The sequence below is a fragment of the Somniosus microcephalus genome, chromosome 13 (assembly GCF_052327205.1).
Source record: "Somniosus microcephalus isolate GS21.2 chromosome 13, FLI_Smic_1.0, whole genome shotgun sequence".
Taxonomy (NCBI): Eukaryota; Metazoa; Chordata; class Chondrichthyes; order Squaliformes; family Somniosidae; genus Somniosus; species Somniosus microcephalus.
Window position 1 is genome coordinate 72,543,905 of NC_140999.1, and position 13,568 is coordinate 72,557,472.

At 52.1% G+C, this 13,568-nt stretch overlaps 1 protein-coding gene across 5 annotated transcripts in view; it reads right to left on the reverse strand.

Moving 5' to 3' along the window:
• LOC147108418 (uncharacterized) overlaps positions 1–13,568 on the reverse strand; it is a 150,166-nt gene that overhangs the window by 73,161 nt on the left and 63,437 nt on the right. For all 5 annotated transcript variants that reach the window (XM_086005036.1, XM_086005032.1, XM_086005033.1 and 2 more), the window contains exon 9: positions 4,419–4,543. In XM_086005036.1, the coding sequence (XP_085861162.1) occupies positions 4,419–4,543 (125 nt within the window). The remainder of the gene's footprint in view (positions 1–4,418; positions 4,544–13,568) is intronic.

The window sequence follows — 13,568 nt, forward strand, 5'->3', positions numbered from 1 at the left end:
CCCCAGATGTTGCTGAGGAGGACTTTGCAGGGTTGACGGGCTGGGAGTACCGTTGTCGTGTCTGTAGCCGGTGCCAAGTTCAATGCCGGGTGGTCCATCCGGTTTTATTCTTATTATTATTGTGTTTCGTAGCAGTTTGTTAGGCCATTTCAAAGGGCAGTTCTGAGAGTCAATGACATTGCTGTGGGTCTGGAGTCATATATAGGCCAGACCAGGTAAGGACGGCAGGTAAAGGACATTAGTGAACCAGCTGGGTTTTTACGACAATCTGATCGTTTCATGGTCACCATTACTGATACTAGCTTTTTATTCCATAGAAACATAGAAGATAGGAGCAGGAGTAGGCCATTCGGCTCCTCTAGCCTGCTCCGCCATTCAATGAGATCATGGCTGATCATTGAAATTCAGTACCCTGTCCCTGCCTTCTCCCCATATCCCTTGATCCCTTTAGCCTTAAGAAATATATCCAACTCTTTCTTGAATATATTTAATGAACTGGCCTCCATTGCCCTCTGTGGCAGAGAATTCCACAGGTTCACCACTCTCTGGGTGAAGAAATTCCTCCTCATTTCAGTCCTAAATGTCCTACCCCTTATCCTTAGACTATGACCCCTGGTTCTGGACTCCCCGACCATCGGGAACATCCTTCCAGCATCTAGTCTGTCCAGACCTGACAGAATTTTATAGGTTTCGATGAGATCCCCTCTCAATCTTCTAAACTCCAGTGAGTACAAGCCCAATCGACCCAATCGCTCCTCATACGTCATTCCTGCCATCCCAGGTATCAGCCTGGTGAATCTTCACTGCACTCCTTCCATGGCAAGAACATTCTTCCTCAGATAAGGCGACCAAAACTGCACACAATACTCAAGATGCGGTCTCACCAAGGCCCTGTACAACTGTAGCAATATATCCTTGTTCCTGTACTCGAACCCTCTTGCTACGAAGGCCAACATACCATTTGCCTTCTTAACCGCCTGCTGCACCTGCATGCTTACCTTCAGTGACTGGTGCACAAGAACACCCAGGTCTCTTTGCACGTCCCCTTCTCCCAATCTATTGCCATTCAAATAATAATGTGCCTTCCTGTTTTTGCCACCAAAGTGGATAACCTCACATTTATCCACATTATAGTGCATTTGCCATGTTTCTGCCCAATCACCTAACCTGTCCAAATCGTACTGGAGTTTCATGACATCCTCCTCGCAGCATACCCTCCCACCCAGCTTTGTGTCGTCTGCAAATTTGGAGATATTACATCCAATTCCCTCGTCCAGATCATTTATATTGTGAATAGCTGGGGTCCTAGGACCGATCCTTGCGGTACCCCACTAGTCACTGCCTGCCACTCGGAAAACGACCCGTTTATTCCAACTCTTTGCTTTCTGTCCACCAACCAGTTCTCTATCCAAGTCAATACCTTGCCCCCAATCCCATGTGCCTTAATTTTGCACGCTAATCTCTTATGCGGGACCTTATCGAAAGCCTTCTGAAAGTCCAAATACACCACATCCACTGGTTCTCCCTTATCTATTTTACCAGTTACATCCTCAAAAAATTCCAGTAGATTAGTCAAGCATGATTTACCTTTTGTAAATCCATGTTGACTTTGTCCGATCCTGTCACTGCTTTCCAAGTGCTCTGCTATTACATCTTTTATAATGGACTCTAGCATTTTCCCCACTACCGATGTCAGGCTTACCGGTCTATAATTCCCCGCTTTTTCTCTGCCACCTTTTTTGAATAGTGGGGTAACATTAGCTACCCTCCAATCCATGGGTACTGTTCCAGAGTCTATCGAGTTCTGGAAGATGACCAGCAATGCATCTACTATTTCTAGGGCCACTTCCTTAAGTACCCTGGGATGTAGATTATCAGGCCCTGGGGATTTATCGGCCTTCAGTCCCATCAATTTTCCTAACACTATTTCCCTACAAATACTGATTTCTTTCAGTTCCACCTTTCATCAGACCCTATGTTCCCCGGTATTTCTGGGAGGTTATTTGTGTCCTCCTTTGTGAAGACAGAACCAAAATATGTATTTAGTTGGTCTGCCATTTCTTTGTTCCCCATTATAAATTCCCCCGATTCTGACTGCAAGGGACCTACGCTTGACTTCACCAATCTTTTTCTCTTCACATATCTATAAAAGCTTTTACAGTCAGTTTTTATGTTCCCTGCAAGCTTACTGTCATATTCTATTTTCCCTTTCTTAATTAATCCCTTTGTCCTCCTTTGTTGAATCCTGAACTGCTCCAATCCTCAGGATTATTGCTTTTTCTGGCCAATTTGTATGTCCTCTCCTTGGATCTTATGCTATCCCTAATTTCCCTTGTTACCCACGGTTGAGTCACCTTTTTTGTTTTATTTTTGTGCCAAACTGGGATGAACAACTTCTGTAGTTCATCCATTCGGTCTTTGAATGTTTGCCATTGCCTATCCACCGTCAACCCTTTGAGTGCCATTCCCCAATCAATCCTACCCAACTCGCTCCTCAGACCATCGTAGTTTCCTTTATTTAAATTGAGGACCCTTGTTTCTGAGTCAACTACTTCATTCTCCATCTTAATGAAGAATTCGATCATATTATGATCGCTCCGACCCAAGGGGCCTCGTACAAGATTGCTAATTAATCCTTTCTCGTTACATAATACCCAGTCTAAGATGGCCTGATCTCTGGTTGGTTCCTCGACATATTGGTCCAGGAAACCATCCCGTAAACACTCCAGGAATTCCTCCTTCACAGTATTGTTACCAATTTGGTTAGCCCAATCTATATGTAGATTAAAGTCACCCATGATGACTGCTGTGCCCTTATTGCACGCTTCTTTAATTTCCCTTTTAATGCCATCCCCAACCTCCGCCTTACTGTTTGGAGGTCTATATACCACTCCCACTAATGTTTTTTCCCCCTTAGTATTTCTCATTCTACCCATACAGATTCCACCTCATCAGAGCTAATATCCTTCATTACAATTGTGTTAATCCCTTCTTTAACCAGTAATGCTACCCCACCTCCCTTTCCTTTTTGCCTATCTTTCCTGAATATCGAATGCCCCTGGATGTTGAGTTCCCAGTCTTGGCCATCCTTGAGCCATGTTCCGTAATCCCAACCAAATCATATTCGTTTACCTCTATTTGCGCAGCCAATTCATCCACCTTATTACAAATGCTCCTCGCATTACGACACAAAGCTGCTCTTAAGACCCATTAGAATTATTATTTACTGTGGCCATGTTTGATTTAAACCGTTGGTTTCTCTGACTGCCACTTTTGTTTTTCTCCTTCCTATCTTTTGCTTTTATCCTCGTTTCCGTTTCCTCTGTCTCCCTGCTCAGGTTCCCAACCCCCTTCCATTTTAGTTTAAACCCTCCCCCACAGTACTAGCAAACAAACCCCCTAGGACATCGGTTCCAGCCCTGCCCAGGTGCAGACCGTCCGGTTTGAACTGGTCCCACCTCCCCCAGAACCGGTTCCAATGTCCCAGGAACTTGAATCCCTCCCCCTGGCACCATTCCTCTAGCCACGTATTCATCTGAAGTATCCTTCTATTTCTACTCTGACTAGCACGTGGCACTGGTAGCAATCCTGAGATTACTACCTTTGAGGTCCTGCTTTTTAATTTATCTCCTAACTCCCTCTACTCTGCTTTTAGGACCTCATCCCGCTTTTTACCTATATCGTTGGTGCCTATATGCACCACGACAACTGGCTGTTCACCCTCCCCTTCCAAGATGTTCTGCAGCCGCTCAGATTTATTTAATTAACTGCATTTAAATTCCCCAGCAGCCGTCCCTGGATCATTAGTCCAGTCCTCTGGATTACTAGCCTAGTAACATTACCACTATGTTACCGTTCCCTTGCATCCTGATCATAGACAGCTGTGCTAAGATTTAGGATACAAGTAGACCAAAAAAGGAACCAACCATGTCTAACTCAACTCAGTACAAAACTACTCACAGCTTGGATTTGTTTTCGGTGTATCGAGTCTCATCAAGGTGAGGTATGTCAATGCTGGAGAAAGGAGCACTTCCATGCCCAATGTCACATGTAACCAAGCCAGGTATAAGGCCAGATATAGAGGAACGTGCCCTCTACTCTGCCCAAATAATGGGCTTTAAACTCAGCCTTGGGAGAGAGCATCTTCAAATGCCCTGGTGCAGCCCTTCCATTTCCAACTTACAACTATCTTTGCAGCTTTTCTTTGGAACACTACAAATTAACTGCTAACTTATAGCCACTTCTGTACAGGTAAATATTTCGCAATCTCATTTCATTTAGGACCCTTACATCTAGCAGAGAGGAGGTTTTCATCTCAATACTTGGCACGTGATTGAAATCCGGCTCAAATGATAGTGTGTTAACCTAATGCACTGCCCAGGCACCACTTCCCATGTGCTTCTCTCAATCTCCCTTACTTGAATGTGAAGATCTGTATCGGTGTTCCTCCTTTCCCCTCCTTTTGTCCTTCCTATCATTCTCCTGCTTCCTGGAGTCTGCTCGGCTGTTGTTTCGGTCATTACCTTTCCCGTCAACAGATGACCTGAAGTGGAATCAAAATAAATTGTCACACAAGCTATGTGGGATTCTGTAAATACAATACAAGAGTGAATCTAGTTTGGGAGAACCAGAAAACAAGCTTCAGGGGAAGCACTGAAGCTTCTCAGATAGATTAGAGAGGGGGGAAAGGGGGAACAGAGGGAGATTGGGGAAGGGGGCGGGGGGTGGGAGGAAGATGAGCGAGGGAGAAGAGCAGAGCGGGAGGGAGGAGGGGGGAGAGAAGCGCGGGAGGGAGGGAGGGGGAGAGAAGCGCGGGAGGGAGGGAGGGGGAGAGAAGCGCGGGAGGGAGGGAGGGGGAGAGAAGCGCGGGGAGGGAGGGAGGGGGAGAGGGAGGGAGGGGGAGAGAAGAGCGGCAGGGAGGGGGCGAGAAGAGGCGGGGGGGAGGGGGGAGAGAAGAGCGGCGGGGAGGGGGGCGAGAAGAGCGGGGGGGAGGGGGCGAGAAGAGCGGGGGGAGGGGGCGAGAAGAGCGGGGGGAGGGGGCGAGAAGAGCGGGGGGAGGGGGCGAGAAGAGCGGGGGGGGAGGGGGCGAGAAGAGCGGGGGGGAGGGGGGGGCGAGAAGAGCGGGGGGGGAGGGGGCTGAGAAGAGCGGGGGGGAGGGGGCGAGAAGAGCGGGGGGAGGGGGCGAGAAGAGCGGGGGGATGGGGGCGAGAAGAGCGGGGGGAGGGGGCGAGAAGGAGCGGGGGGGAGGGGGCGAGAAGAGCGGGGGGGGAGGGGGCGAGAAGAGTGGGGGGGGCGAGAAGAGCGGGGGGAGGGGGCGAGAAGAGCGGGGGGGGCGAGAAGAGCGGGGGGGAGGGGGCGAGAAGAGCGGGGGGGAGGGGGCGAGTAGAGCGGGGGGGGAGGGGGCGAGTAGAGCGGGGGGGAGGGGCGAGAAGAGTGGGGGGGAGGGGGCGAGAAGAGCGGGGGGGAGGGGGCGAGAAGAGCGGGGGGGAGGGGGCGAGAAGAGGCGGGGGGGAGGGGGCGAGAAGAGCGGGGGGAGGGGGCGGAAGAGGGGGGGGAGGGGGCGAGAAGAGCGGGGGGGAGGGGGCGAGAAGAGCGGGGGGGAGGGGGCGAGAAGAGCGGGGGGGAGGGGGCGAGAAGAGCGGGGGGGAGGGGGCGAGAAGAGCGGGGGGGAGGGGGCGAGAAGAGCGGGGGGGAGGGGGGCGAGAAGAGCGGGGGGGAGGGGGCGAGAAGAGCGGGGGGGAGGGGGCGAGAAGAGCGGGGGGAGGGGGCGAGAAGAGCGGGGGGGAGGGGGGAGGGAAGAGAGGGAGGGGGAGGGGGGAGGGAAGAGAGGGAGGGAGAAGAGGGAGGGAGAAGAGGGAGGGAGAGGAGGGAGGGGGAGAGGAGGGAGGGAGAGGAGGGGGAGGAGGGAGGGGGAGGGAGGGGGAGGAGGGAGGGGGAGGGAGGGGGAGAGAGAGGAGGGAGGGGGAGAGAGAGGAGGGAGGGGGAGGGAGAGGAGGGAGGGGGGAGAGAGAGGAGGGAGGGGGAGAGAGAGGAGGGAGGGGGAGAGAGAGGAGGGAGGGGGAGAGAGAGGAGGGAGGGGGAGAGAGAGGAGGGAGGAGGGAGGGAGAGGAGGGAGGGAGAGGAGGGAGGGGGAGGAGAGAGGAGGGAGGGGGAGAGAGAGGAGGGAGGGGGAGAGAGAGGAGGGAGGGGGGAGAGAGAGGAGGGAGGGGGAGAGAGAGGAGGGAGAGGGGGAGAGAGAGGAGGGAGGGGGGAGAGAGAGGAGGGGAGGGGAGAGAGAGGAGGGAGGGGGAGAGAGAGGAGGGAGGGGGAGAGAGAGGAGGGAGGGGGGAGAGAGAGGAGGAGGGGGAGAGAGAGGAGGGAGGGGGGAGAGAGAGGAGGGAGGGGGGAGAGAGAGGAGGGAGGGGGGAGAGAGAGGAGGGAGGGGGGAGAGAGAGGAGGGAGGGGGAGAGAGAGAGGAGGGAGGGGGAGAGAGAGAGGAGGGAGGGGGAGAGAGAGAGGAGGGAGGGGGAGAGAGAGGAGGGAGGGGGAGAGAGAGGAGGGAGGGGGGAGAGAGAGGAGGAGGGGGAGAGAGAGGAGGGAGGGGGAGAGAGAGGAGGGAGGGGGGAGAGAGAGGGAGGGAGGGGGAGAGAGAGGAGGGAGGGGGAGAGAGAGGGGAGGGAGGGGGAGAGAGAGGGAGGGAGGGGGAGAGAGAGGGAGGGAGGGGGAGAGAGAGGGAGGGAGGGGGAGAGAGAGGGAGGGAGGGGGAGAGAGAGGGGGAGGGGGAGAGAGAGGGAGGGAGGGGAGAGAGAGGGAGGGAGGGGGAGAGAGAGGGAGGGAGGAGGAGGAGGGAGGGGAGGGAGGAGGGAGGGGGAGGAGGGAGAGGAGGGAGGGAGAGGAGGGAGGGAGAGGAGGGAGGGGGAGGTGAGAGGAGGGAGGGGAGAGGGAGAGAGAGGAGGGAAATAATATAATACTTGGAAAATAAGAATCTAAATGGGGTAGAGGAACAAAGGGATGTTGGAGTACAAATACACAAATCACTGAAAGTATCGACACAGGTTAACAAGGCAATTAAAAAAAGCATACCAAACACTAAGATCTATTTCTAGAGGGATAGAATTGAAAAGTAGGGAAGTTATGCTAAACTTGTATCGAACCTCGGTTAGACCACACTTGCAGTAGTGTGTGCAATTCTGGTCGCTCATATTATAAAAAGGATATAGAGGCACTGGAGAGGGTGCAGAGAAGATTTACAAGGCTGATACCAGAAATGCGAGGGTATACATATCAGGAAAGGATGAACAGGCTGGGTCTCTTTTCTCATGAAAAGAGAAGGCTGAGGGGTTGACCTAATAGAGGTCTTTAGAATTATGAATGGTTTTGATAGAGTGGATAGAGAGAGAATGTTTCCACTTGTGGGGAAGAGCAAAACGAGAGGCCATCAATATAAGATAGTCACCAAGAAATCCAATAGGGAATTCAGGAAAAACATCTTTACCCAGAGAGTGGTGAGAATGTGGAACTCGCTACCACAGCGAGTGGTTGAAGTGAATAGTATAGATGCATTTAAGCGGCGGTTAGATAAGCATATGAGGAGAAGGGAATAGAGGGTTATGCTGATAGAATTAGATGAGGAAAGACGAGAGGAGGCTCGAGTGGAGCATAAACGTCGGCATGGACTGATTCAGCCGAATGACCTGTTTCTGTGCTGTATATCCTATGGAATGATGAATATGAATAAGTAAGAAAAACAGAACTCTACAAAGTCTGTAAGGAGAAAGATGACAGAAACCGCTGGGAGTACAGGAGCCTCCAAAATAACGTGAAAAAGGAAGCAAAAAGGAAACTGGAATGAATATAGACATAGAGCCAAGTGGAACAGTAAGAAATTCTTCTGGTATTCGACCAGCAAGAGGATGAAAGAATTGAGATTAAGGATGAAATTGAGGTTGAACAAAAAATAGCTCCATATGGTGATTACGTCCTAGAAGTACTCACTGTAGAAAGCACCATAGCACGTCACCAATTATAGGAGGTTCTACAACTAAACTCAATCCTTGTGATGTTATCTGCATAGATGCTCCAGACAGATGTTAAAAAGGCTCAAAACTAATAAATCCCAAGGGTGACCACTATCTGCAAAGGATACTAAGTGCTGACTATGTCTGGCAGGATGATACTGTTGGTCAGTGCCAGTTTCTGGATGATGCTGATGGAATGTACAGATTTTGGCTCCCACTGTATGGATTTTTCTGTGCATTGAAACACTATTTTAGACTGAAAGTTCAATAAAAATGACTTGTGTGGAGGTTCTATGGCCAAATCAAGCCAACACCAAACTACAAACATAACTGACTGAAACCAGTCATGATGCAGAAACGATGCATGAGACTCTTCCTATTTACACAGTAACAGCATGACATTGCTGTTAACAATGGGAAAAGGAACTGGTTCAGGATAAAAATCACAGAATGATAGAAATTTACGGCACAGAAGGAGGCCATTTGACCCATCGTGTCTGTGCCGGCGGACAAAGTGCTTGTGGTAAACCACTGTTTGTATTCCACTGTGTACAATCCTGGACATGCCTCGGCTGACTCCTCCCACAAGTCCTAGTATAAAGGTGACTGCTCCCCAGCCCCTTTGTATTCTGGACCGGTCGACCACTCGAGGCAGACCTTCATTCTTTTGTTAATAAAAGCCTTTAGTTACTCTCTTAACTCTCAGTCTTTTATGAGTAATTGATAGCGCATCAATTTTATTAACAAAATTTTTATAATGGAGAAGATCCTCACACCAGCATGCCTGGACTTAGATCATCGGGAGGCGGACTCATCCACCAAGTTTACTCACTGGCTTAAGTGTTTCGAAAAATTCCTGACCGCCTCCGCAGCAATCAAATCGGACGAGGACAAACTGGATGTCCTGACCTCCAAAGTGAACCACCGAGTGTACTCGGTCATCCAAGACGCGACCTCGTATGCGGACGCTATCAAGCTCCTCAAGGACCAGTACACGTGCCCAGTGAACGAAGTGTACGCCAGGCACCTTCTGGGGAGTCGTAAACAACAACCTGGGGAATCGACCGTGGAATACCTTCAGGCGCTGTCTGTGCTTGGCCGGGCCTGTGGTTGTAAGGATGTAAAGGCCGCCGTGTACACAGAGGAACTTATCCGGGACGCTTTTGTAGCGGGCCACAGATCCAATTACACCCGACAGCGACTGCTGGAGCAGAGTGACCTCGACCTCAACAAGGCCTCTGAACTCGCACTATCATTGGATGCAGCCTACCGGGGCATGGATGCCTACTCCTCTGCACCGTGGACGCCGCGGGGAATGACAGCCTGGGACACGGTAGGACCGCCTCATAGCACCGTGCCACCCCAGCAACGGCCCAACTGCCGCAGCAGTGTCCCAAGGCCAGACAGCAGTGCCCCAAGGCCAGAAATGCTACTTCTGTGGCCAGGCAAAACACCCTAGAGCGCGCTGCCCGGCGAAAAACGCGATCTGCTCGGGCTGCGGGAAGAAGGGACACTACGCTAGCGTCTGCAGGGCCAAAGACACCCCGAACCCCAGCAGCGCCGCGTGTGGGCCATGCGGGCCGCCATCTTGGGCCTCCCCGGCCATGTGCGAACCACCGGTACAGCAGCCATTTTGGACGCCTCCAGCCACATGGGGATCATGGACGCCGCCATCTTGGACGACAGCCGGAACACAGCAGGCCCCCAACACCGCCTCATCTGATACCCGCAGCGACACACCGACCCCTACGCTGGCATCCGTTACACTGGACCAAGCGAGACCGCACCAGCTGGCCAGTTCCACAATGGACATTAAGGTAAATGGTCACGATACAATCTGCCTTTTTGACTCTGGGAGCACGGAGAGCTTCATCCACCCCGACACGGTGCGGCGTTGCTCTCTCCCAGTCCTGCCTGCGCACCAGCGGATTTCTATGGCCTCCGAGTCCCAGTCGGCGGACATCGGCGGCTACTGCGTGGTGACACTCGAAGTAGACGGGACTGTGTACGATCATTTTAAACTTCTGGTCCTGCCCGACCTCTGCGCTGCCGTCCTGCTGGGGTTAGATTTTCAGTGCCACCTTAAAAGTGTTACGATGGCGTACGGTGGACCCCTACCCCCACTCACAGTCTGCAGCCAGCAGCTTCCAAATTGCCCGCCGCGCACCAGGTGCAACCTCTCCACACTCAGTCACCCCCCCCCCCACTGTTTGCTAACCTCACCCCCGACTGTAAGCCCATCGCCACAAAGAGCAGGCGATACAGTGCCGGGGACAGGGTTTTCATTAAAACCGAAGTGGAGCGGCTCCTGAAGGAAGGGATTATTGAGGGCAGCACCAGCCCCTGGCGAGCCCAGGTTGTGGTCGTTAAGACCGGCGAGAAGCAGCGCCTGGTCATCGACTACAGCCAGACAATAAATCGCTACACCCTGCTGGACGCCTACCCACTCCCCCGCATAGCTGATATGGTCAACCAGATCGCGCAGTACCGCGTCTTCTCAACCATTGACCTGAAATCAGCGTACCACCAGCTCCCTATCCGCCCTGAGGACCGCCAGTATACTGCCTTTGAGGCAAACGGCCGCCTCTATCACTTCCTTAGGGTTCCCTTCGGCGTCACCAACGGGGTCTCCGTCTTCCAAAGGGAGATGGACCGGATGGTAGATCAAAATGCGTTGCAGGCCACTTTCCCATATCTGGACAATGTGACCATCTGCGGCCGTGACTTGCAGGACCATGACGCAAACCTCGAAAAATTCCTCCGCACCGCCCAACTCCTGAACCTGACATATAACAAGGAGAAGTGCATGTTCCGCACAACCCGCCTCGCCATCCTTGGCTGTGTTGTGGAACACGGAGTCATCGGCCCCGACCCCGACCGGATGCGTCCCCTTATGGAACTCCCACTGCCCCAAGGCCCTGAAGAGGTGCCTAGGGTTTTTCTCCTATTACGCCCAGTGGGTCCCCTACTATGCGGACAAGGCCCGTCCGCTGATCAAGTCCACCTCTTTTCCCTTGACGGCAGAGGCCCGCTTAGCCTTCCACCGTATCAAGGAGGACAAGATCTTGAGGTGGAGAATCGAACTTTCCACCTACAATTACGAGATCTTGTACCGGCCCGGGAAGCTCAATGAACCCCCGGATGCGCTATCGCGTGGCACCTGCGCCAGCGCGCAGATCGATAGACTGCGGGCCCTCCACAATGACCTCTGCCACCCGGGGGTCACCATGTTCTTCCACTTCATCAAGGCCCGCAACCTGCCTTACTCTATTGAGGAGGTCAGGACCATGACCAGGAACTGCCAAGTCTGCGCTGAGTGCAAACTGCACTTTTATAGACCAGACAGGGCCCACCTGATAAAAGCCACTCGCCCCTTCGAGCGCCTGAGCGTTGATTTTAAAGGGCCTCTCCCCTCCTCCGACCGCAATGTGTACTTCCTCAATATTATTGATGAGTACTCCCGTTTCCCGTTCGCCATCCCCTGCCCGGACATGACCAGTGCCACGGTCATTAAATGTCTGAACGACCTCTTCACCCTGTTCGGTTTCCCCAGCTATATCCATAGCGACCGGGGCTCATCGTTTATGAGCGACGAACTCCGTCAGTACCTGCTAACTAGGGGTATTGCCACAAGCAGGACCACCAGTTACAACCCCCGGGGGAACGGACAGGTGGAAAGAGAAAATGCGACAGTTTGGAAGGCCGCCCTGCTAGCCTTAAAGTCTAGGGGCCTTCCAACCTCCCGCTGGCAGGATGTGCTCCCCGATGCGCTCCACTCTATTCGGTCACTGCTCTGCACTGCCACTAACGCCACCCCTCATGAGAAAATGTTTGTCTTCCCAAGGAAGTCCACATCGGGGACATCGCTACCGCCATGGCTGACGTCTCCAGGGCCGGTCCTACTGAGAAGGCACGTGAGGACCCATAAGACGGACCCCCTGGTCGAGAGGGTCGACCTCCACGCCAACCCCCAGTATGCTTACATTGCATACCCGGACGGACGGACGGGCGGGAGGACACAGTCTCCATAAGAGACCTTGCACCCTCGGGGGCCGCAGTAACCCACTACTCACTACCCCCCCCCCCCCCCCCCACGATCCGATATCCAGCCCCAGCAGACGGCAGGCCTGGGCCCAGCGACCCGCTCGACATCTACGAGGACGACACGCCTGTGCCACAGCCTACGCGGGACTCGACGCCGGAAGCTCCACTACCCCTGCCGCCGCCACGCCGATCACAGCGGCAGACAAGACCTCCGGAGAGACTCCAATACACTAACTTTTAATACAATTCACAATTCAAATCGCTTTATTGGCATGATAAGTTACATCTTATGTTGCCAAAGCATCAAAATACATTTATGGTTGAGCACATAAACACAGTTCTATTCATACAGTGTATAAACAGGTATATCCCTGAGTGTATAAATATACATTCGCATTGTTTATATATATTCTTTTCTTAGTTTACTGGTTGTCCCTCTGTTCATGGCAAGCTGTAACATAGTGTGCCGCCAGTGTTACACAGCTTCTCTCCTCTCCCAGTAGGAATGGGAGTTTTTGGTTGTCATTCAGATTTCTGAATTCAGGGCATATTTGTGAGAATTTTTGGTAGAAATTCTCCCTGATGTCCTGATATTTTCCACAGGCTGTGAGGAAGTGCATCTCTGTCTCCACTACTCCCTGACTGCAGTGAGAGCATATCCTGTCTTCTCTTGGCAGCCTGGTCTGCCTGTGTCTGCCTTTTTCGATCGCTAGGCTATGTTCGCTAAGTCTGTACCTTGTCAAGGTTCTTCTCAGTTTGTTATCCTTTACCATGGTCAGGTAATCAGCTATGTTGTATTGTCTGTTTAGGGCCAAGTAGCAATTGAGTTTGCTTTGGGTTTTTGTTGTTTCTGCCCAATATGTCAGATATTTTTCCTTTTGCTTAGCGACGATTGTGTTGGGTCGAATTCTTTGTGTTACCCTGTCACTGTCCTGGGGCTGGTTATTGTTAGTATTGTTAGTAGTTACTTCACTGAGTCCCAGGACTAGTTGACTGAGGGTATTCTTCTTTATGGTCAGCTCTTGGCATTTCAGGGCGTCGTAGTGATAGCATTGGGGGTTGCTCATTTGTCGGTGATTCCAAAATTTGATGGCTCTTTTTTGGATAGTGATTATTAATGGATATTGGCCTAGTTCCGCCCTGCATGCATTGTTTACTGTTTTCCTTTGAGTCCGGAGGATACTTTTACAGAATTCTGCATGTAGGATCTCAATTGGGTGTTTGTCCCATTTTGCGAATTCTTGTTGAGTTAGCGGTCCCCATACCTCACTGCCATAGAGTGCAATTGGTTCAATTACTGATTTGAAAATTTTGAGCCAAATGCTAATTTCACTTCACCCCACCGGACTCAATTTTAAACAAGGGGTGAATGTGGTAAACCACTGTTTGTATTCCACTGTGTACATGCCTGGACATGCCTCGGCTGACTCCTCCCACAAGTCCTAGTATAAAGGTGACTGCTCCCCAGCCCCTTTGTATTCTGGACCGGTCGACCACTCGAGGCAGACCTTCATTCTTTTGTTAATA